This window comes from Mytilus galloprovincialis, chromosome 14 (genome assembly GCF_965363235.1).
Source record: "Mytilus galloprovincialis chromosome 14, xbMytGall1.hap1.1, whole genome shotgun sequence".
In the NCBI taxonomy this organism is placed as follows: domain Eukaryota; kingdom Metazoa; phylum Mollusca; class Bivalvia; order Mytilida; family Mytilidae; genus Mytilus; species Mytilus galloprovincialis.
The window spans coordinates 4,855,605-4,878,968 of record NC_134851.1 but is presented as its reverse complement, the minus strand read 5'-3'; the positions used below and the strand labels follow the sequence as shown (position 1 = coordinate 4,878,968).

At 30.4% G+C, this 23,364-nt stretch overlaps 1 protein-coding gene across 15 annotated transcripts in view; it reads right to left on the bottom strand.

The window, feature by feature from the left end:
* Positions 1 to 1,156: 1,156 nt before the first annotated feature.
* LOC143058823 (microtubule-actin cross-linking factor 1, isoforms 6/7-like) overlaps positions 1,157 to 23,364 on the bottom strand; it is a 127,762-nt gene continuing 105,554 nt past the window's right edge. For 11 of the 15 annotated variants that reach the window (XM_076232278.1, XM_076232282.1, XM_076232280.1 and 8 more), the window contains 14 exons: positions 17,718 to 17,877; positions 16,435 to 16,596; positions 15,615 to 15,740; positions 15,188 to 15,331; positions 14,255 to 14,443; positions 13,985 to 14,082; positions 13,493 to 13,628; positions 12,838 to 13,000; positions 11,709 to 11,821; positions 11,150 to 11,287; positions 10,738 to 10,855; positions 8,973 to 9,116; positions 6,199 to 6,315; positions 1,157 to 3,982 (listed from right to left, as the gene is read on the bottom strand). In XM_076232278.1, coding sequence (XP_076088393.1) covers positions 3,600 to 3,982; positions 6,199 to 6,315; positions 8,973 to 9,116; positions 10,738 to 10,855; positions 11,150 to 11,287; positions 11,709 to 11,821; positions 12,838 to 13,000; positions 13,493 to 13,628; positions 13,985 to 14,082; positions 14,255 to 14,443; positions 15,188 to 15,331; positions 15,615 to 15,740; positions 16,435 to 16,596; positions 17,718 to 17,877 — 2,191 coding nt within the window. In that variant the 3' untranslated portion in view covers positions 1,157 to 3,599. Of the gene's footprint in view, positions 3,983 to 6,198; positions 6,316 to 8,972; positions 9,117 to 9,552; positions 9,583 to 10,737; positions 10,856 to 11,149; positions 11,288 to 11,708; positions 11,822 to 12,837; positions 13,001 to 13,492; positions 13,629 to 13,984; positions 14,083 to 14,254; positions 14,444 to 15,187; positions 15,332 to 15,614; positions 15,741 to 16,434; positions 16,597 to 17,717; positions 17,878 to 23,364 lie in introns of all 15 variants that reach the window. The other 4 variants (XM_076232287.1, XM_076232291.1, XM_076232288.1 and 1 more) reach the window with 4 other exon arrangements.

Sequence of the window (23,364 nt, the reverse complement as noted above, 5' to 3'; positions counted from 1 at the left end):
ATGGGGCATTTGTGTCCTGGGGACACATTCTTGTTTTTATATAAGATTTCACACATTGATACCTAGTCACTTTGATTAAGATATCCTGGTTTTGTATCTCTTTATTTATATATAACACAAGAGGCTTTTACCTCTTTTCTCTATGAAAGATCTTTTATTCCTATAACATTTCCCTTTGTAAAAAAAATATTCTTGTACCTCTTTCTGTTACATAAGATATCACGTCATTTATCCAATCTGATATCATTAAAGATCTCGAAGTCCAAACAATAAAATATTTAACAATGAATGGGTTCTATATAATATTTCAGCAGTTACCAATCAAGATGACCACTGAAGACTGCCAAAAGTCAAATAAACCAATATCAATATAAATATAACTAGATGTAGAGTATGAGCAATCACTTTTTGTTTTTGTTTTTTAAGTCTGTTTGATTTTATGTTATAAGTTCAAGACAATAACCATCAAAACCAAGGAGTAAACAAAGACTCACAAAACCAAAGGACATTTACATCAACAGTTATTAATAATAATTAAGAAACAACACAAACTCAAATTAGCTGAATTATTTACTTGAAAGCCAATAATACATAACCATGGTATTTGAATGTTTGTCTAAATTTGTAGCTAAACACCTCCGTCATCAATTTTTTTTCCCCTTTGAATGTGTGCTGTGCAATTGATAAATTTCTTACAAGAGGTGTCATTCTTAAAGTCATTGCATGTGGAATAACTGTCAGAGAATTAGAATTAGGCAGTACATTTCTGACGATTCACAGATTTCTTTTTTACATTAGAAAATTATGTACACATGTTCTACAGATAAACTTAGCAATTTTGGTATCTAAATCAAATTAATTTTTTTTAAAGGATCGTATGATTTAATTAATAACTCTTCATTCAATATAATACAATGTAATGGAATTTTATGTGAATGTACAAGTAAGAGGTTTAGCTAGCTATAAAACCAGGAATAATGCACCATTTCTACATGAGAAAATGCATGCTCCAAGTCAGAAATATGACAATTGTTTTTCATTAGTTTAATGTGTTTGAGCTTTTTATTTTGCCATTTGATTAGAGACTTTCTGTTTTGAATTTTCCTCAGAGTTTAATATTATTGTTATTTTACTTTTTTATAATAAAAGAACACAATTTCATTTTGACAACTTCCATTTTTATTTATGTCAGTTTCATACAATGACAGTCAATAAACCGTCTGCTAAATGATATGTACATTTCCATGGTAACAAAATGGCTGACAGTGATATGTGCAGGTGACATAACAAATGAGAAACTATCTACAATGTAAATATGATTATAAAAATATATCAGCCATCATAGAATTGTTACCATGACAACCTAAAAGTAACGATTCTGATATAACATTATATACCAAAGTTTGTAATTGTAAATGCACTATGAAAATATAAAGAAAGCTAGCTTGTACATTTTGATTATTATCTATAAATTAACATACAACTCAAAATATATGACTTGTGCAGAAAAATAATATCAAGAGGTTAAATACGATTCTTCACCAGTAGTCCCTCCTTTACTGTCAGGAGAAAGACCACTTTTGCCCCTTTACTTTAGTGAATTATATATAACTATAATCATTTGAAGATTTTGTTAAACCTGGTTTTTATTAAACCTTGATAATATAAAATTTTCAGTACATGTTCTGTTTAACTTTATCTAAAATTTAATTCATGATGATTTAAAGATTTTTTCCGGGAATTACATATTTGTTCTAAGTCAGATCTGCATACTGATTAGAATAATGAACTGGTTACAAGATAGCTTTGCTTAAATTCAAACAGTAGTTCATTATTTTGAAATTTTCAACTTGTAGCACTAAGATATTTAAAAGAGCACATAATAATGTTTTTGTCATTCTTTCTGCAGAAATTTTATTTCTTCCCTTTTTACCTATAAATATTCGATTTTATTTATTTTTTCATAGCTGGAATGTTTATTGGAAAAACTGATAAAAATTTTGAGCATTTCATAATTTAATAAATATCAAATTAAATACACTCGCTAGAAGACATAAAATTATCTCCCATTTTGCAAGAAAGACATAAAATTATCTCCCTTTTTGCAAGAAAGACATGTATATTTGATATGTAATGATTGCAATGATATGTTTAATATTTGACTATATACTTCTCAAAACTGAATATACTCGTAATAATATCTTTTACTTGACAATTAACAATATCTCTGTTTACATCCGCGCCCTCAAACACTTGACATGCAATCAACACATACATACCAAGTTTTATTGAATTCTCTACATATATTACATAACATTCATTTCAGTACATAACATATGCTTTCATTCGTCCGTTTCAGATTAAACATGTTAACGCATAAATTATTTCCAACATTTAATGAAAATATGACACAAATTATCCTGAACCATTTTATTTCTAATTTTACCAAAATTTAGTAATACAGTAAATTATTTTTCTTTAAAGTGACCAAAAATAATATTTCTTATTAAGACACTAATTTTTGTCTTCTTGTATAATGTACATTCAACTTTTTCAATATTTTAAGTAAAATCCATCTTTAAACAGCAGTGCATTTTCTTTTAACACCTAATGGTTTCACTGCTGTGATATATTAGAAATAAATTTTTAAATGTGATGGAAATATTTTCTAGATTTAATCTTTTTTTAACAATTTTGTAACTTAACAATTTGCAGTAGGTAACTCTATAATTATCTCCCCTTTTTACGAATTATCTCCCCTGTTACCTATTGAGACATCTCATCAAAAAGACACAAGTCCCAATAAATAAATCTTTGTAACTAAAATACACATACAACTATCATTCATACAATACACTTCAATAAGATAGGCAGATAATTAAAAGATTTAGTCATATTATATTCTTATCCCAAATTAGAATCACTGCTTCATAATAATGAATATTTGTGTGTTTTCAGTATCCTTAAGTTTTAATGTAAAATCCATCAGGGAAAACTTTTAAATCGAAAGAAGTTAATGTCGAAATTTTTAATCGAAATATTGAAAAGTTTTAAGACGGAAATTTGTTGTGGTAAATTTCTGAAAAATATAGATGAAAAATTTAAAAATTAGAATAGACTGAATATAACCCTTATCATTTAACAAACTTCTCAATTTTTTTAAAATCTAAAAATCATTAATAAAAATCTATTTTATTTCTTGACAATTCAGAATCACTGGCACTTAATAACATTTGATAATCCACAATGCATAGTTCTTATACAATTGATATACCTCAGTGTTTATATCAATAAAGTCAGGTTTGTTAAGTCGAACATGAAATCATTAATATTACAATGTATCTTTATCTATTGATCACTTAACACATGCTAGCCCATAGCCAGGGATTTCTAAGAGGGTCACATAAATTAAAAGAATGTTTTTTATCTTAGTTATAACTAGACTTAATTAGTGCTTATTGCATGCCACACGACTAAGTATGGACATGAATCGATACATGTCTTGCCTTTTTGTCAAGTTTGCTAATTAAGATTTCATGGTTCGTCTAACAAGTAAATAAATATAAGATCTAAACAACAACTAAAACAGTTCATGTGTATCACCGTGGATTCTTGGGTGTTGTGGGTAATCTACGTGTGGCACCACTCATTCCATTTGTCATGGATGTTGGAGTCGTTCTACCAGATGGTGTTGTACGTCCTCCTGAGAAAGTGGGTGTGGTTCGACCCGACCGTGTTGGAGTTGATGTTTTAGGGGGTGGGGGAGGAGGGTAACGAGATGTTGATGAAGTCCTGGGGGTAGGAGTCCTTGCTCTTGCTGTATATGTTGGTATTGGCTGTGGTGTTGTTGATCGTTGAATGTTTGGCGAGCGTGAATTATATGAATTGTTTAAATTTGTCCGTGGCGTCCTAGGTGGCGTTGAATGAATATTTGATGAGGAATTACTGAGTCTCTTTGTTCTTTGTAAACTTCCTGTTGACCCTAATAACAAAAAAATAAAATATTATTATTACTGTATAAATTACTCAACAAGGAACAATGTGGAATCATTTATTTTCCTCAGGTACCAATTTTTGTGGATAAAGGAAAACTTGCTTTTTCATGGATATTTGATCTCATGGTTTTGTGAAAATCTCCATATAATCTTATAGAAAAATTGTACATTTTGTAATTTGTTGAACAATTAATTTAGTGGTTCACATGAAATCTACAAAAATTGGTATCCTACAAATAAATAATGAGTCTACAGTATCTTACAATGACAAAGACATTTTTATGGATTTTTTTCTACTGGGTTTACAGTTTAATACAAAAAAAGGACAATATGTTAAGTTAATAGTGCAAAACTTGGGTGTATATATACATACATTGTGGGTAAAAATACTTTAAATGCAGTAACATCTAAACTTTTAACTTTCAATAGATATTGTGGTTATCCACTTTAATAATAAGAGTTTGATGGAGCGGTTTTAGAACCAAGATCGTCTTGAAAGATTTTACTTCAATCACCGCTGATGAAAACTGTTTTAGAAACATAATATATAAGTATTTTTTTTATTTAAATCTGCAAACATATAGTCAAGAAGAAATCTGAATGTGTCCATAGTACATGGATGCCCAATTCATACTATCATTTTTTATGTTTGGCATTAAAATTAGAAAGATCACATCATAGGGAACATGTGTACAAAGTTTCAAGTTGATTTAACTTCAAGTTCATCAAAATCTATCTTGACCAAAAACTTTAACCTGAAGCTGGACAGATGGTTAAACAAACAGATAGACAAACGAACAAACAAACGAATGCAGAGACCAATCAAACTGTTAACACAGAGATATGTCTTGATTTTTTGTAATTTTGATAATGCAAATGTTGAAATTAAAATAGCAACACTTTAACATGCAAGTTTTGCAAATGTTCAAAGTCATTGAACCATAACTGAAGGTTCATGGCTAAACAATTTCCATGGAAATGAGATGTACCAAAGCTAATACAACAGAATATTAAATACCATTGACTTATCATAAGTAGTTCCCTTTTTACAAACCTAAACACAAACTAATACATGAAAATTAAGCAAAAGGTTTAAAGTTATTAGACCATAACTAAGGGTGCAGGGCCAAAAAATCTCCATGGTAATGAGATGTGCCAATACAAATACAACTGCATACCAAAGATCATTGACGCACTGCTAGTGGTTCACTTTAAACTAGACCTAATGACAAACTAATACATAGCTGGAGCTGCCACCGTCGCCAGAAACAGCATACCTATGTCTAGCTTTTTGACTCCGTTAAGTGAGACAAAAACATAATGCCCCTAGCTGGGACATAAAGATCAAATTTTGAAAAAATAATTAGTATTTGAACCATGAACATTCTTTAATAAACTATTTAATAGATTTCAACAAATAAGGATTTATTTTTAGTAAGCATATCAAAGCATTTGAAAAGTGAAATTCTATCTAAAGCAATAAATAAATTTCATTAGCAAAACATAGCAAAATCTAGCAATTACAAGCTGAAGAGATGTTACTGCATTTAAACATGTCAATAGAACACTAAACATCTAAATAATAGTGTCTTTATTAGGTTTGTTATCCAAGCTGTTGAATTACAAGAGATAAAGAGAAGGGTGTGACAAACATGGCAATAATAAGCAAATATATAACAAATATGGGTTCATAAAAATATATATCATTTATCATGAAAACTTTTTTGTTATTCACATTGTATTTAATATATTAATTGTGTTTCATTTTTAATCCATAACCACCATTCCAAAAACAAAACCCATCAAAAATGCTTTTCATGCTAAATTTAAAAATAACAATGTTAGTTGTATGTGAAATAAATATTGATAAAAGTGTCAATCAATAGATTTGGTCCAATAATGGCTGTTTACGCTTGTGTAATATTTCTCAATATAAGCATGATATTCTCCAAAATAAGTCCCTTTTGGACATTTTGTCAAAAAATGACAATTTTGTGCAATTTTCAGACCTAAAAGATTTAGAAACACTTTGGTCACCACCTATGATCCGAAATGTTTTGTGACCAAAAGATTCTGATTTTGATATAGAATTCATCAATATAAAAACTTTTTGGATCGTGGAAGGCAGCCAAGGATAATTATTTTACATCTATAAAAGATTTGTAACGAAATGCTGACGGATATCATTATGGTTAAAACCTACCAAAATCAGGATTTTTTCTTAACGTAGTTCTCACTGACAGAGAACCAACGCCAGACAAGTTTACCATAGAAGTGGCGTTCTTACTCCTCCGTAAGGACTGGTCACCTGAACTTCCAGCTAAAATGAACCAATTACAAAAAGGAAAATATAAATAGTGCAAACACACTGCTCCGTCACTATATCAAAGGCCCTGCATGATAGTAGCATATCTTTCTATAAAGCATTATATATATATATATATTGTGAGTTATGTTTTTAGCAAACTGTTTGTAATGTAGTGATATTAAATAAATGAATACTTTTCTGCATACTTCTTTGAAATCAACTGGTTTAAGAATTTTATCCCTTTCAGGAAAGGTGTGCTAACAGTCTTAGTACAGGGCAGATTTAGAAGTTATGTGTCAATTAGATTTGAACCAAATCTTCAAAAGCTTCAGCTGACCCCTTAAGGTGGTACCTAACACTACAGGGAGATAACTCTGTAAAGTCAGCTAAACGTTTTAATTACGTTGTGTTGTAAAAGGAATATTAAGCTTCTCAATGATCAAAATTGATGTTTGTCAAACTGCTATATAACCAGTGTAATTTTTCTGACAAAACGGTTGGTTCAAAATTTTTATATTTTTGTTAAAGGGTCAAAGTAAATATTTTGACAAAATTTTATGAAAATTAAAAGAGTCAAATTAATTTTAGTGAAAGTGTTGGGTACCACCTTAAGATACATGTTTATCAACTGAAACAGTTTTGAACTTATACTTTGGTCTTGGCATAGGCACTTCTCTATTGTAAATAAACTATGTTGAGCTCTAGATGTTTATTGGTATTTTGTGTGATTGGATGGCTGTTTCATTCACACATGACCCAAATCAGATTCAATTCATTCTTGCCAAAATTAGGGAGGGGGAAATAACTCTTATAGAGACAAAATTCTGTACACCAGTTAATTTCAAATGAAGTCTGTGTTCGTCAGTTAAGGTTGATATTACATGGTAGGATTACACATGTTAGTTTTAATATAAATAAACAACATATACATAAGTGGTGGTAGCTCAGTAAAAGATAATTATACACAAAATTCTCTTTCTAATTAATAAAAATAAAATGTTTTTATTTTCTAGATTTGCTTTAAGTTGAAAATAAACCATTACATTTTCGATTTGGAAATTTACTTAATTTTTGTATCCACGTTCTCAAGAAAACTGCCACTTTCAGTCCCCAAAAAATAAATGACCTTTTTGATTCTCAATCCCATGAAAATTAAACATCTAAGATTTTTTTATCAAATTATCCTCCAAAAAAACAAACTACCACTTATATATACTATGTATCAACCTTTGTTAGCTGCATGCTATAATGCAGGTCACATGTTCATTATAAAAACAAAACACGTTAAAAAAAAAATGTTTTTTCCTGTTTGTTTTTGAGTATTGAGAAGACTATCAAGTCTAAAAGTCTAAATTTCTCATTTTCTTGTGACTTAAATTCTAAGTTGTGGAAACTGGAACTTTTCAATTTTCAGGGACCAAAGGAGTAAGTTCTGTAAGGGCCATATTTGGCCCCAATTATAAAGTCCATAGTTACAAGACAAAAAATGTTTTAAGTTGCCGTAAAGACATGAGAGAAAGTTGAACAGAACTGTTTTTGTCAAAGTTTAATTCTAACACGTTGATTTTTACATCCCAAAAAGGTCAACATAAGGGATTTTGGTGAAATTTGACAAAATCAGCTGGATTTCAACCAAATAAAGGACCAGGAAACATAGAGCGCAGGCGTCGACAAGCTTAATATTCATATGAGACATGTGAAATGTCTTCACAAACATTATTTTAAAAGATCTTTGTTGTCGACGTATGCGCTCTATGTTTCCTGTCCAATAATCTATAGAAATTTATCCATTTTCATTGATTTTTTGTGAAAAATCAATATGAGTACAACTTGTGACGTCATAATGAAACGCAGAAACGCAAAATTTTCAACAAAATGGCTTATATCCTATCTAGTCAATGTATTAGCTATAATTTAGTGTCATATTGGTCAATAAATCCGAAATTTGAAATTTACGTTAAAAAAGTGGGCCATTTTAGGACCTTATCGAACATACTACTTTATGGTTCAAACAGTTACGCAAGTCTTCAATGTGAAAATCATAAAATTTCTATTTGAAAACCTACAAAAAAGTAATTAAAAAAGGCTGAGATATTTTTTCTGCAACCTTAAATGAATGTTTCCACAAATATATTCATCCAAGAAAACATTTTTTACCTAACAGGGTAGATGACTGGGTAGGCTCCTGCTAGGACCAATTAGTCTTGTAAAATTTTCTTGCAAGACAGCATTTCTATTGTTAATTTAGTCTATTTAGCGAGAACTATAATAATTTTAGCACCTATCAGTTTTTTAAAATTCCTTTCTAAAATCAGAGTAGAACGGAACAAGTGCACGAAAATATGTATAGGGCAGAGCTGCACACTGTATACATGACTTTAATATGATACTCCTTAACCTAGCCACACCAGATATCTCACACTCTATTATCAGCTATCAGTAGGGCAGATACAATAGAATATGTGTTCCTGATTGCTATGGCTATTGTGTATTGCAGATTTGTTTCTGCCATTAGAATAGCCATTGCAAAACAATGGATTTTGGAATTGTGTACAGCAGATTATTATCTGTGGTAGGCTATTGCATCTGTCTTACTAATAGCAGGTAACAGGGTGGAGAATCTGAAAACTGCAAAGTGCTAAAAACTAAAAACGTGTTTTTCTGTATACCTGAAGAAACCGATGATGCGTATCCTGTATCGTTTAGTTTGGATTTATATCCAAACGTTCCACTCCCCCTACGAGAGCGGAACCCTTCTGGTTGTCCGTTAGCTTGTAGTGAATCCCGTAGTTCATTGTTAGTTCTTCCCTTAGCTGTAGAAAAAATTAATCAAAATTCCAAAATAACATGCTATTAGCTTAATAACCCATTCAAATGTCAGTACATGTAATTAATGTCATAAATTATATCATAGCCTAAAAACAAATTTGATTTGGATGCAAGATTACTCATTATACCTTGTGATTGTTGAAGATCTGTCAAATTTTTCCTAGGAATTTTTAGAATCGTAAAGAATGTAAAATATATGACCTGTAGGTGACCTTCTGCTGTCGTCTGCTCTATGGTCGGGTTGTTGTCTCTTTGACACATTCGTCACTTCCATTCTCAATTTTATTCCATAATTTTATATATTTCTTTGTGACATAATTTAAAATTTGACAGATCTACTCAATCACAATTATATAGTAATGCATAGAACATAATCCAACACCGATTCATATCCATTCCTGGTCCGATTCCAGTACTTACAATTTGTAGAATATGTATAACTAACTTGACCTGTTGACAAAACTTGATATATTATTTCAATGATTCCACTCTTAATTTTTTAATGTATAAAAATCTTTTCTTGTAAAAAGAAAGAAGGCAAATACCATTTCATTAAATTAAACTTAAACTATGCCTGCTGGACTCATGGTTTCTTTTTCAAGAATCAACGCTTATCCATTGTATCACTTATACATTTTTTCATTATATGAAATATTTCTCTATTATACAATCATAAATGTGACCTTTTAAGCAATACATAAAAGCATTTACTCTCTGGAATATGTATCCTACACCATGCATATATGACATATATATGTAAATATATATTCAATCAGTGGGTAAGAAAGAGTTTGGCATCAGAGTTTTCGTCCAATTCACCAAAGCAGAAAAATGGATACATCTGAGCTTTCTTGTAAATTTTGATGTTTTTAATCTTATTTCTTGTATATTTTTTTTATTTCTTATATATATAGATATACATATATTTACTGCTGGTTTTTTTATGTTGGCACAAATAAATAAAATCATAATCTGCATTTAGTTCTTCCTTTTTGTTTCATTCTGTACAAATTCATGTTTCTGAACTTTAGTCAGATATCTTGTGTATTTTTGTTTTGTTTCATATATATGAACAAACAATTGTATATTGCATCTATAAATATCTTTAATAAATTATTTTGTTGATTAATTTTGTAATTAGAACTATTAACACATATAAAAATATCAGTGTTAACCTTACATGTTGTTAATAACAGACACTTATAACAGATTTTCTACATTCAAGTGTGGTCATCAAAATTAAAAGATATTTTTCATTACAGCTTACTATTCTTATTACAAAAACATTTCATGTTCTATTTTAAAATTTTGCTTTAAACTGTGACACTCTGCTATAATTATGGGATTTGATGGTCGCAAATGGATTAAAAAAAAAAAATTATATATAAGACTATTACAGCTTTGCAATAAAAAACTATCTATGAATAAAATTGATAATTTGAATATTTATCAATAAGATCAGTATTTTGCATAATGATGAATAAAATTGATATTTTGCATATTAATGAATTCATTAATATGCAAATAAGCAGTTTGTGGTAATTTGCATATCAATGAATTGAACTGCTAATTTGCATGACAATGATTTTTGGCTTGATAACTTACATCTGCAAGGGTCATTTGTTTCTAAGAATTCATTGAGAGTGACCCAACCACCTCCAACTCGCACCATTACAGTACTGTTCAGAAAGCGTACTAATCGTATGTTCTGTTTCTCTCCAAACTGAAAGATATAAAAATATCATAACTAGAAAAGAATTCATATCACTAGTACAGGGGAAGTAAATTTTTGTCTTACACTTCAATGATAAAATTATCTTCTTTGTCAAAAGTAAGCTGAGATTTTCAATAAATTTTGAACGTTTTCACTTTTTACAATAGAAGCTTTTAAATTTTCTTAAGAAACTGTCAGAAGGCATTATTATATCAGTTCTTGAAATGAAGAAGCAATATTTTCCTTCAAACATCTTTTAACAATTGAATACGTTTCTACATGGACGCTTTGTTAAGAACCTACCCTATATTTCCCCTCAGACATCCTTTGAGCATTAAATGGATTCCTACATTGACATTGTGAAACATCTTTCTCTATTTGATCTTGTATTAACTCTCCGTCTGTCATTTGTTTCTTTCCGCTCTTTAATCTCGTCTTTTGCTGTAAAATATAACTTAACATACATTTTCTGTTACATACGCTCTTACACTGTAATTTTTCTGAGTTATTTGTCATTTTTCAACAAGATATTGTTTTTCACTACGATTCTCTAGTGATATAAAAATTTGACAAGATATTTTCTATATTCAATTTAGAAACTTTTATAAAGTGGAAAATATTTGCAATATTTCATTTTTCAACTATTTTTCGCGTATATGATAAAAAAAAAAAAAAAAAAAAAAAAAAAACACTTAAAAATTTAAACTTAAAGATAAGACACAAAATAGAAAAACTTTAAAAAATTAAACCTTGCTAAAAGATTTTACTTATAAAGTTTTTTTCATTAAAGGACACAAGTAACACGCCATTAATTTTAACAGAACAGCCATAAGCTGATCCCTGGATTACTGACAATACTTACATGTCTATCAGGTTTTAAAGCTTCTATAAATTCACTATATTGCATATAATATTTATTGTCTTTATCAAATATATCAAATACAGCATTTAATTCTGTTTTATTGGTTGTGAAACCTGAAAAAAATAAAATTAATAAATCAGATTGTTTCTTTCTTATAATGGATTGTAACAAGCATATACATTCAATTCTTTATAGTTAATAAAAGAAATTCTTAAAATATGTGTTACTACTTCATAAAATAAAAATACTGCATTATTTATTTTATGTTTTGATTGTTGTTTTATATATATCCATTTTTTAAGCATATGTTTAGTATGTGATGTAATATTAGCAGCACCAAATACAAAAATAAGGATGTACTTAGGTGAGGTTAGGGGAAAACTAGTAAATCAAGAATCTAAAATTGATACTATTAGCTTGTAGGGCATTCTTTAAGGATCAAAATCAGCTAAAAATATTGATAGGTCATGGAACTCCTTTTCGAGATATTTGAGATTTAAAATATGGCGGGAAAAGGCTGACTCAGACTTTTACCTTATGTTTGCATTGGTATTATTTGGGTCCCAAAACAAATGAAAGAAAATTAAGAATCTTCTAAAATTTTGGTAAATGACCTTTCATGAGCTATTTAGTCTTATATGAAAAAATAAATATGTGTTATGGGGCAAAATATTTTACTTTGTGTTGTATGGAAAAACACCAAAGAGTCTGAAAATTTGACACGAATTCCAAAACATTACCGAAGTACATCCTTAAAGTATTGCAAAAATAGGAATCTTAGAAAAAAATTGACAAATATGTTTACACATCAAATGCAACAAGTGTGCCAGGATCTGCTTATCCTTCTGAGGCATCTGAGAATATCGTTAGTTTTTGGTGATTGTATGTATCTTCATATTGTATGAAGTGTTTTGTAGACTGTTATCTATGTTCTCATTGTTTTCCTTTTTCTAACATGATTTTGTGATTTTCTCTTGGACTTGTATGAGTTTCGGTTCTCCCTTTGATATCATCCTTCTCTCTTTTTTGTTATCTAAAACTGTAAGTATTTTTTTCAAATGGTAACTTTTTCTTTTGTGTGTTTTGTTTGCTGCATGGTATTACAAAAGTTTGAGCGAGGCATACAAACCTGACTGTAACATTCCATCAACAAATTCATCTCGAGATAAATATCCATCTCCATCTTTATCTTGTCGACGGAAGAAATCTGTCGTTCTCATCTTTTTAACCTTTATCCAATTTAAATACCTTTGTTTCCATACATTAAAATCAAAGTTTTTAAAGCTTTCCAACTGAAACAAAGAGAAAAAAACAAATTAGAAAACAGTTACAGCGACCTAATTTCTAATCATCATAATGGACAATATGAATGAAAATACTAGCATAAAAAAAAACCTATGGGAAAATTTTATATATATTTTTTTTTTCAAAAAAAAAAAAAATCAAGTATCCAAGCTTTATTAAATGTTCTTGTATTAAATATGAGTATTAAGTAATGTTGATTCTTTTTATTTGCAAAGGAACCTAATTCAGTACATTTAGGAACAATTAGTTTTTTCAAGGATTCTTGATTTTTCCTTTTTTTCTTTATACAAGTCTATATTATATGGGTGTTGTTGAAAATCTTACAATACTCAATGGAATCCATAAAAATGAGTACAAATTGTAACGAATTCCATAATCTTTATTGGGTGGTATTCTTATATTTCTCAATGAGTTGACCTTTGAGCAGCTACCAACAGTTGTTGTAAAATAAATAACTTTTAAGTTTACTGATAGCATACCTCTAATAAATTATCTAAAGCATCTTGAAGGTTTTTCTTTCTATCTAGTGACATTCTCCATACCACTCGCCATTTATTTTGTAACGTTAAAACTCTAGGATTATACCCAGGGTCGTATTCATTTAACTTCATATTACTGAAAATACATAAACAAGATTGGTAATGTATATGCCATAATAAAGACCAAACACCTAACCAAAATTTACATGTTAAATTCAAGTCCCTCTTTAATTAGCGAGAGCTTTCGACAGGTCAGTAATTGTAAAAGGCACTTCTGAACCATCAACTTTTACAGTGATGACAATAATATCAGCAATGTAATATCAGAAATATATGAGTAATGTGAAAGTTTTCTATATCTTTTCATCTTTCAATCATTTTTAAATTAAAAAACAAACAAAATATGTACTAATTCAGTAAAAATGGATGTCTGTATTTTTACAATAGAATCATAATAAATCTAACAAGCTCAATATGAATTAGTAATCATACCTTCCATAATGCCGTCCTGGTGACTTTGGTTCAGCCACTATTATTTTAGTTAATCGTTCAACATCACCATTTTTACTTCCTATATCATCATGGAATTCCTGAAAAATTTGACATTTCATTGTTTTATTACAACATTAAAGCATAGTAATAAGAAAAGATTCTTTACCAACTTAAAACCAAATTAACAGTCAAAGCTTGAATTCTATACATTTTGAAGTTAATAGATTTTGAATGTACACATTTTATATACATATTTTAAAAAATACCCACCACATGTTCCTTATATAAAGTTTCTACAGTGTTCAGATCATCGGGTATAGGGTCTCGTTCTTTGGTAGATAATAATATATAGGCCTCAGACATCCAGGCCAGTAACTCCTCCACTAGGGCGGCGTTACCCTGGATATTACGTAAGGCATCCTGTAATCTCTCTTCCTTCGTCTTAGCTCGTTGTAATAACTGAAATCAAGAATAAGTATAATGCATATGTTGTTCTGTTAAACATATCACTTCACTTATTTGTGCTTAAATTGTAGTTGTGATATAGGAAGATGTGGTGTGAGTGCCAATGAGACAACTCTCCATCCAAATAACAATTTTAAAAAAGTAAACCATTATAGGTCAATGTACAGCATGTTTCCATATGTATTTTAGTAATGCTTTGCATGTATTTCAATATATCTGTACTGTTATATATCTTGTCTGCATGTTTTATTGTTGTGTTTGTTATTCTATATATTTAGTACAAAGCTTTTAAGAACTTTTGTTAGTATTGTTATATGTGAACTGAATCAAAATAAATCTTTCATATTTGTATTCTCATATTTCAAAGTATCAGAAAAGAGGAAGTGTATAGGAGATCCACAAAGGACACACTGTTGAGCTGCTGACTAAAGAGGAAGTGTATAGGAGATCCACAAAGGACACACTGTTGAGCTGCTGACTAAATATGAAGTCCTTCTGTAAAGTAGTTTCTGAGAAAAGGGTGAAACAATTACATAATGAACAAACAGACAGACAAGGTGATTGCAATAAAACCTCCACTCTTAGAAAGGGGCATAACATCACTGGTAAATGTTTAACTAAGGAGGGTTATTTTTTTATCTAATTTCTTGTATTGACCTCAAAATCACAAACAAATATTTTAAACAATAATATATTTTATCAAATTTATTTCACGATTTAATGAAATAAAACACTAACCTGATCCCATCTAGTCTGGGTTATTGTGAGGTAATATTTAACAAATCGTATTGCATTAGGATGACAGTTGAGTAATATTTCTTCAGCTAACACTCTTATTTTATCTACACATTCTTGATGATTCCGTAACTCTTCTTGGAATTTCTAAAAAAGAAAAACAAATCTATTATTTCTATCTGATAACATACTGTAGAGTCATTATTATGAGATTGTCTTTAAATTTTTGAGGCTATTTTTCTCATCTTGTTGCCAAGTATTTCAAAATCTTTATCTCTATAAAACATCTCTTTATTTTCCATTATTTATTTTTTTTGGTGCATTTTAATGTACTCTATTCCTTATCATTTTGACCCATTATTCTTTATTTATTCTGTACCCTCATGTATGAATGAAAGTTTGAGTTATAACTAGACAATAAAGAACTTACTTCATGCTTTTCTATAAGCTGTATAATTTGCATTTCATCTTCGGGTAAAGTTTTATATTTTAATTCTGATTCTGCTTGAGGTAAAAACTCTCTCATGACTTGGACAACTTCCTGGAACTCTTCAGCCTAAGGAGATACAAACATTCATGAAACATTTGTGACTCACTGCTTAATCTGAATATTTCAGACAATTCCAGTAATTAATTTCTTCTAATAGGGTCTAAACTCTTTAGATAATTTAATCACACTACAAAACCTAGATTTTAATAGGTGCTCTCTGGATGAGAGAGACGGAGTGAATCAACTGGTAGCATAATAGCATAACAAATTGCAAGACGCTGTAATTCTATCAAGTGAACCAACACCTGAAGTGGTGATTTTGTGGTAGGGAAAACAAATTTGCAAGAAATATTAAGCTTTACAGCATCAAGTTAAATTAAATTAAGTTTATGTCAATTCACCATAACTGAAAAATGTGAAAAAAATCTAAATTTTATAATATTTGTTCGCTGAAAACTGATTATCAGTGTTATATTGATTAGTGTTTTTCTTGATTCAAACTTCATTTTCTTCTGTTTGGGAAGCTTCTAATGATAATGTTGGATTCAAATTGACAGGTCAAACCATAAATACAATCTTTAAAACTCCAAGCTAAACTTAATGTGTGAATCGAATGGTCAGTTAATTGGATCCTACTAAGTCTAACTAACTTACAATATCATGATACTGTTATAATATTTAAATATGAAATTAAAAAACACAAACACAAAATTTTGTTTTTAAAAATATCTATGGTATTTGTCTTGAGGGCAAACCCTACCATTTTGAGAGAATCCCTGAGTTTTGCCTCTCTAATATCACTAAGGTTATTGACCCTATCCCAGGTTGTTTCCAGCTCGTCCAGTGCTGCCGTGGATACATTACCAGCAGCCTTCATAGCAGCAACAGTCTGTTCTCTAGCACCAAGTTCCTGCTGCATAGCCTGAAATATAGGTCAAGGTCATATGTATTCAAATGTTTTTCTAATGAAAATAAGGAGCCATTACAGTAAATGTTTATGCTTGAACCAAACTAGTGTGAAACTGGCTCTAATATAAGACGTAACTTCCCGTAACTTTTAAAAGTGTTTAAAGTGAAGAAACTAAAATGCATGTCTATATTTACATGTTACAATAAACTCATTTTCTTATATCTGTTGTTCATGTGAAGTGCATCAATGACCTACTTTGCTGGCTTAATGAATACACTAAATGTACATTAAATTGTATGTTGAGGTTGCACTCTAATAATTTTTACTATCTATTCACTCATTGTATATGTATATCAATGCAGTATCTTTTCAATCACAAATACCTTATAACAGGTATGCAGAACAAGAAATACTTTTAACAATTAGTAGTTTGTACAAAACACTGAAATCTCAAGGACACAATGTATGATGTCATGTGTGTTGATGTTAACTTGTTTTAAGCCTCCAGGGCATGTCAAATATTCATACAGAAGTCATTAAAACATCAAATATGTTTCCTGTGTCAGACTACCAAAACAAAAGACAAATGTTAAGTATGACCTCAGCATCATAGTTTAACAAGACCATGAAAACAAAAGACAAATGTTAAATCTGACCTTAATATCATGGATCTATAAGACCGTGAAAAAAGAGACAAATATATTTTATGCCCATAGCATCATGGATTTATAAGACTGTTAATAAAAGACATATGTTAAATATAACATCAGTATCATAGATTTAGAAGACCTTGAAATCTATGATAAATGTTTTGTATGCCCTCTGCATCCTGGATGTAAAAGACCATGAAAACAAAAGACAAATGTCAAATATTACCTCCCTGCAGCAAGTTATATGCATGTTGAGGACAAGAAAATTGATGCAATATGAATATCAATCCTTTGTTTTACTTGACTGAGATGTTGAGTCTGATTTTCAATTTTAAAAATCTTTTGTTTGATAATAAAAAAACCATGACTTCTACTATACTCAAGACAAGCAAGCCACCAAAAAACCGCCGAGGTGGTCCATATAGCCATATAGTAATGAGCATATTGGTTCTATATTATTGTGTTATCTAAACATATCGTTACCTTGTGTTGTTCCACCAGCATGTTAATAGTGTCAAGGTCACCCAATACCGGTTGGTCCTCGGCTAATGTAGCCTCTGCCTTGTTGAGCCATTCTAGGAGTGACGTCAGGGCATCAGCCACTCTCCCCGATGTCAACAGTGCCTCGTCCAGCTTATTTTGACTGAAAAATAAATAATTGTTATTGAAAGCTGCCATATCTTCGAAGAACATCTGGAGAATCTACATGACTTATAAATGTAAGTCTAAGGAATACTTACAAAAATAAGTATTAGATATATTGTATTTGTAATTGACAATGGAATACTGAAGTTCAAATTGAGGCATCTACTATTAACTGAAGAAAACAATTATTAAATCTCAACTGAAAAAAGCTTGAATGAAAAATACATTTGGTCCATTGACAATTAAAAATTCTTCGATGTAAGTTTGATAGATTCTATTTTATACTTTAGTAAGGTATAACTTATGTGTTTTCTTCAGACACAGTTACATGAATTTCTTATCAATGTAAAGTCTGAAATGTCTGTGGCCTTGCTTCCCAGAATATGGAATTAATTCTGGCATTAACAAATTAAACTTAGCTGTAAATTTAAAAGTCATATAAATAAAGATATTTAAGTCTCATAGATAGAGATAACATACTCAATATCCTCCTCAGACTCCTCCTCCTCAAAATCCTCACTAATTCTACTCCTCAGATCATCATACATATTCTTCAACACTTTCATTCTGTTAACTCAGTTTATATCAACAATCAATCACTCAGTTCAACAGTCGTTCACTACAGTTCATAAGTGTGATACAAATAGAACTTCTTTACTTATAAGTCCACACAGAAGTATATAAATACAAATAAAATCAATCCTTTTTCAACAGTTTTATCACTTTATGTCACCATGAAAAGTTCAAATATGAGAGCTTTTACAGTCAACAGTCAAATTAATACATGTACTGTACACTAATGTTTTGCTGTGAGCAATACATTTTTTTATGTAGAACACATTTATTATTTTTCTTCACAAAATTATTACTTGTTTCAAAGTATTAAGTCCCAGAGTAAAATATATTCAAAGTATCATTTCATCACAATCTGTTCAATACCTGTTTCTTTGAATGAAACAGAAATAAATAAGGAATCTTCGTCATTAACCTGCATGTCCTTACACATGTTTAAAATTAGGCTCAATCGGGGAATTTCCAAACATGAAATTTATTTTACTATTTTTATACCACATATAAAGATACAAATACACTATCAATTAAAATCCCCAATATCTAATGACGAATTAGTAATTACAGTCATAAAGAGAATTCAATTTAAATCATTTAACTATCATCAAAACCAAATACCCCATAGGACCCCCTTTAGTCATCTTAAAATTTCCATATGAAGACCCGCCCACTGTTTAAGTTTAGAATTGTATATATGATTAAGTCTGGTCTACCTTGATGTATCATAACTGATCAATCGCCTTACAACATATGTTGTGTATTGATCAGAGAACCTAGTATCATGTACATAAATATTTTATAGCATTTGTATTTTTACAGCCCGTTATTCGTTAATTATACCTGCCCTTACTTATTGGATTAAATACTATGTTTGGTTATATATAATATACATGTACATTCAGATTTACACAAATCTGTTCTGTATAAATAGTAGAGAATAGGGGATAGAAGATTTTTACCCACCGTGCGATGGCTGTTAAGTCAGAAAAGGTTGTTTTAAAAAAAATATTTCCATCATAGGAGATAGCTAATAAGGTGTGAATCACAGCAGGTGGTTAACAATTAGAGGTGTGGTCAGGGCCATCAGAAACTCTTCATCATAAAAGATAATAGCATAGGCGGATCTAAGGGGAGGGGGTTGGGTTTCTCTATTGTGGGAATATTTTGGTTGATTATAAAGGGAATCACTGAAGCATGACTGGAGCAGGACCCTTATAAAAGAGGGGCAAAAGATACCAGAGGGACAGTCAAACTAATAGATAAAACTGACAACGTTATGGCTTAAAATGAAAAGGACAAACAGACAAATAATAGTACACACACATCATAGAAAACGAAGGAATAAGCAACACAAACACCACCAAAAAAAGTTCTTGATCCAACACTGAATAGTCACAAAGGATAGATTTAGATGTGTATCAAAGCCATGGCTTATATTGTGGTGGGGTGTGGTTCCAGAGTCATTCTCTAAACTTACTCTTTGCTTTAGTCCTATTGTTTGTTCTTCTTCAGTAATATAAAATACAAATGTTTAAAAATAAGACATGGACCCTTCTTTGCTCCAGTGACAACCAAGAAATCCACCTCTTCAAAAGTCCATGGATCAATTGGAATCCTCTTTCAATAAATTTGGGTGAAAAGAATATGTTAAGCCATGGGAAAATTGAAATCAAAATGGATTCAAAAAGAAAAGTGATAATAATCAAAGGACAATGTCAACAGAGTTGAAACCCATAATCTTGAAGGTTAAAACTTTTAAGTCTTCTTCCATTTGTTGCTGACATAATCTATTCTTTTAATCAGAATGCACTTGAACATTATGGTATACATGTGTTCTCTTCACCTGAACATAAATGTATTTTGTGTACATGAACATACAAGTGTTCTCTTTGCCTGAACATAAATGTATCCAGTTTAATTGAACATGCAAGTGTTCTCTTTGCCTGAACATAAATATACTCAGTGTAATTGAGCATCCAAGTATTTTCTTCACCAGAGCATTAATGTACTCAGTGTTATTGAACATAGAGGTTTTTTTTCTCACCTGAACATGTAGTTCTATATACATGAACATAAATGTGTTGACTGTACTTGAACATACAAGTGTTCTCTATACATGATCAGAGAACACCTATATGTTGAAGTTTAGAGAACAAATACATTTTCAAGTACAAAGATCATTTGTGCATGTATGTTCAAGTACAAGGAACAAATGTATGACCATAATGTGTTCACTGTACTTGAACATACAAGTGTTTTCTAAATTGAAACATCAATGTGTTCCATGTACTTGAACATACAAGTCTTCTCTATACAAAATCATAAATGTGTTCTCTGTACTTGAACATACTAGTGTTCTCTATACAAAATCATAAATGTGTTCTCTGTACTTGAACATACTAGTGTTCTCTATACAAAATCATAAATGTGTTCTCTGTACTTGAACATACTAGTGTTCTCCATACAAAATCATAAATGTGTTCTCTATACAGAATCATAAATGTGTTCTTTGTACTTAAACATACAAGTGTTCTCTATACTGAAACATAAATGTGTTCTCTGTACATGGTCATACATTTGTTCATCGTACTTGAACATAACTGCACAAATCATCATTGCACTTGAAAATGTATTTGTTCTCTAAACTTCAACATATAGGTGTTCTCTGAACTTGAACATAGATATGTGTTCTCTTTACGTGTACATACATTGTACATATGTTTTCTGAACTTGAACAAAGATCTGATGATTATATTTACTTGTACATACATGTGTTCCTTATACAGATTATGCTTGAGCATAAATACATGTACATGTATTCTCTAAACTTTAAGTAATTATGTTCTAAACAGTTTAGTCCTTGAAACACAACTTAACCTACTAAGATAACAATGATCATGAACAAACACAAAAGCAAGTCAGCATGTATCTTTTATACTTAAATTCCTGTACATTTTAAACAAATAAATTCCTAGAAAGGGTATCCTAGTGTGAACTTTACTACATTTTTTTACCACAACTCCCATTAGACATAAATAAATATTGACAAATAAAACCATTCAGGTATTTTAAAGTTATGGTCAGAAGCAAGAAACGGTAATAAATTTGAATGAACAATAAAGTTACTACATTTTTTCAAGCAGGGTCAGTTGTCAAAAGTTTCACGGTAAGAATAACCTCCGACTTAAATAGGCCATAGACATGTATAAAGTTTATGATTAATTCTGTTACATAAACTGTCAAGAAAACATGTATATCAAGTTTATCGTAATCTCTTGTCATACTAGATAACAGCTGGGGAAAATGATTGATGTAATAAATTAAGTACATTGTAGGTAAAAAAAAAAATAGACTGTAATTAAATTGTGTGTATGATCCTGGGACATAAAGACCTTGTAATTAAATTGTGGGTTGGGACATAAATTATATATTCCCAGGTTGACCAGAGTAGACTAGTCATATATATTCACGAGAGTTTGTTTATTTATAGAATTTTGAAAGTAAACTGATATGGATTTCAATTGTGTGTTGACCAGATTAGAATATTCATAGAATACTCATATTCACGGGATCTTGGTTATTTTTAGAATTTTGAAAGTCAATATTGATTATAAAGAACATGAAGGAAAAGAGTACAGTTTTAACTTTGTATAAATTACAGTTGATCTGTTTGTTCTCCCTGGGCATTGAGGTTAATTATCAACGTTTTATCATATGAATTACTCAAACGATCTGATTTACCACAGAAACTAAAGTGAGCAACTTGAAAATCATGCATGTTCGGTGTGAGACAAGGCTTCGTGTTGAAGACCGTTCTTTTACTTTTATAAATTGTGACTTAGATAGAGAGTTGTCTTATTGGCACTCATACCACATCTTCTCGTCTATATATATCTACCAATCCCTCTATTCTCATGCTGCACCAGTGACAAACAAAAAGCCACTCTTCTTGTTGCACAAGCAATAACCTCGATGGTGACTGATGACTCGTGCCAGACAATGCATAAACTACAGACCCATATTTCATCCAAATGTAGCCACTTGGGCATTTAAGCACAACAGATCAATGGCTTTAGTTTACAAATCGTTCACCCGAAACTTTAAGACAATGCATATAAATACAACAATGCTAGCAGTTACAATAAACAGACAAAGAGCGGGTTCCTCAAGTTCACAAAGATACAAAGGTCACGATTCAAGTTAAAATACTGAATACTAACTATGACCTGTGATAGCTTACCTGGGAGACATCATATTAAATCGTGGAATGAAGGTTTGATCCCACGGGTCGTTCTCACCCCATGGGTCATCGTCCCGGGGGTGCGGCGCCGCTTCACTGCTATTGTTATGTTTATCCATTTATCATAAGTATATTAAATTCCACTGGTTTCTTATTTACATCTCCATAACTCAATTTTTGACAGATTTTAAAATTTATTCACAGCTTGCATGATAAATCATAATACATCTTCCACGGACCGTGAATTCCGTAATCCCGTTCTATAGAAGAAAAAAAAAATTCGCACCACAAACACTGTTGGCAGCATTTAATTTTCCTCCCGAGCCAAATCATATAAATTCTTTATTTTCAATTCTCTCCTTGGGCATTTTGTTTATTTTTCTTTAAAGAGATCACAGGTAAATCCATTAATTTAAAACCACAGGTGAAAACTTTATTAAATAACTACGCTTTCACTTTTTTCTCTCCTACAAGACACAGTTGGAATCTAAATTGGTTAATTATCCTTGCACAAGATGATATATAGTAAAAGATTCAACAAGTTAAATAAAAAAAGTCCCGACGAAATATTTACAACACGTAAACATTTTATTTTTACCTGTACAATCGGTAAGGCTTTGATGTGTGTATCCGTTATCAAGGTAAATCTGTGACACACGTTGATTTCCTTATTTA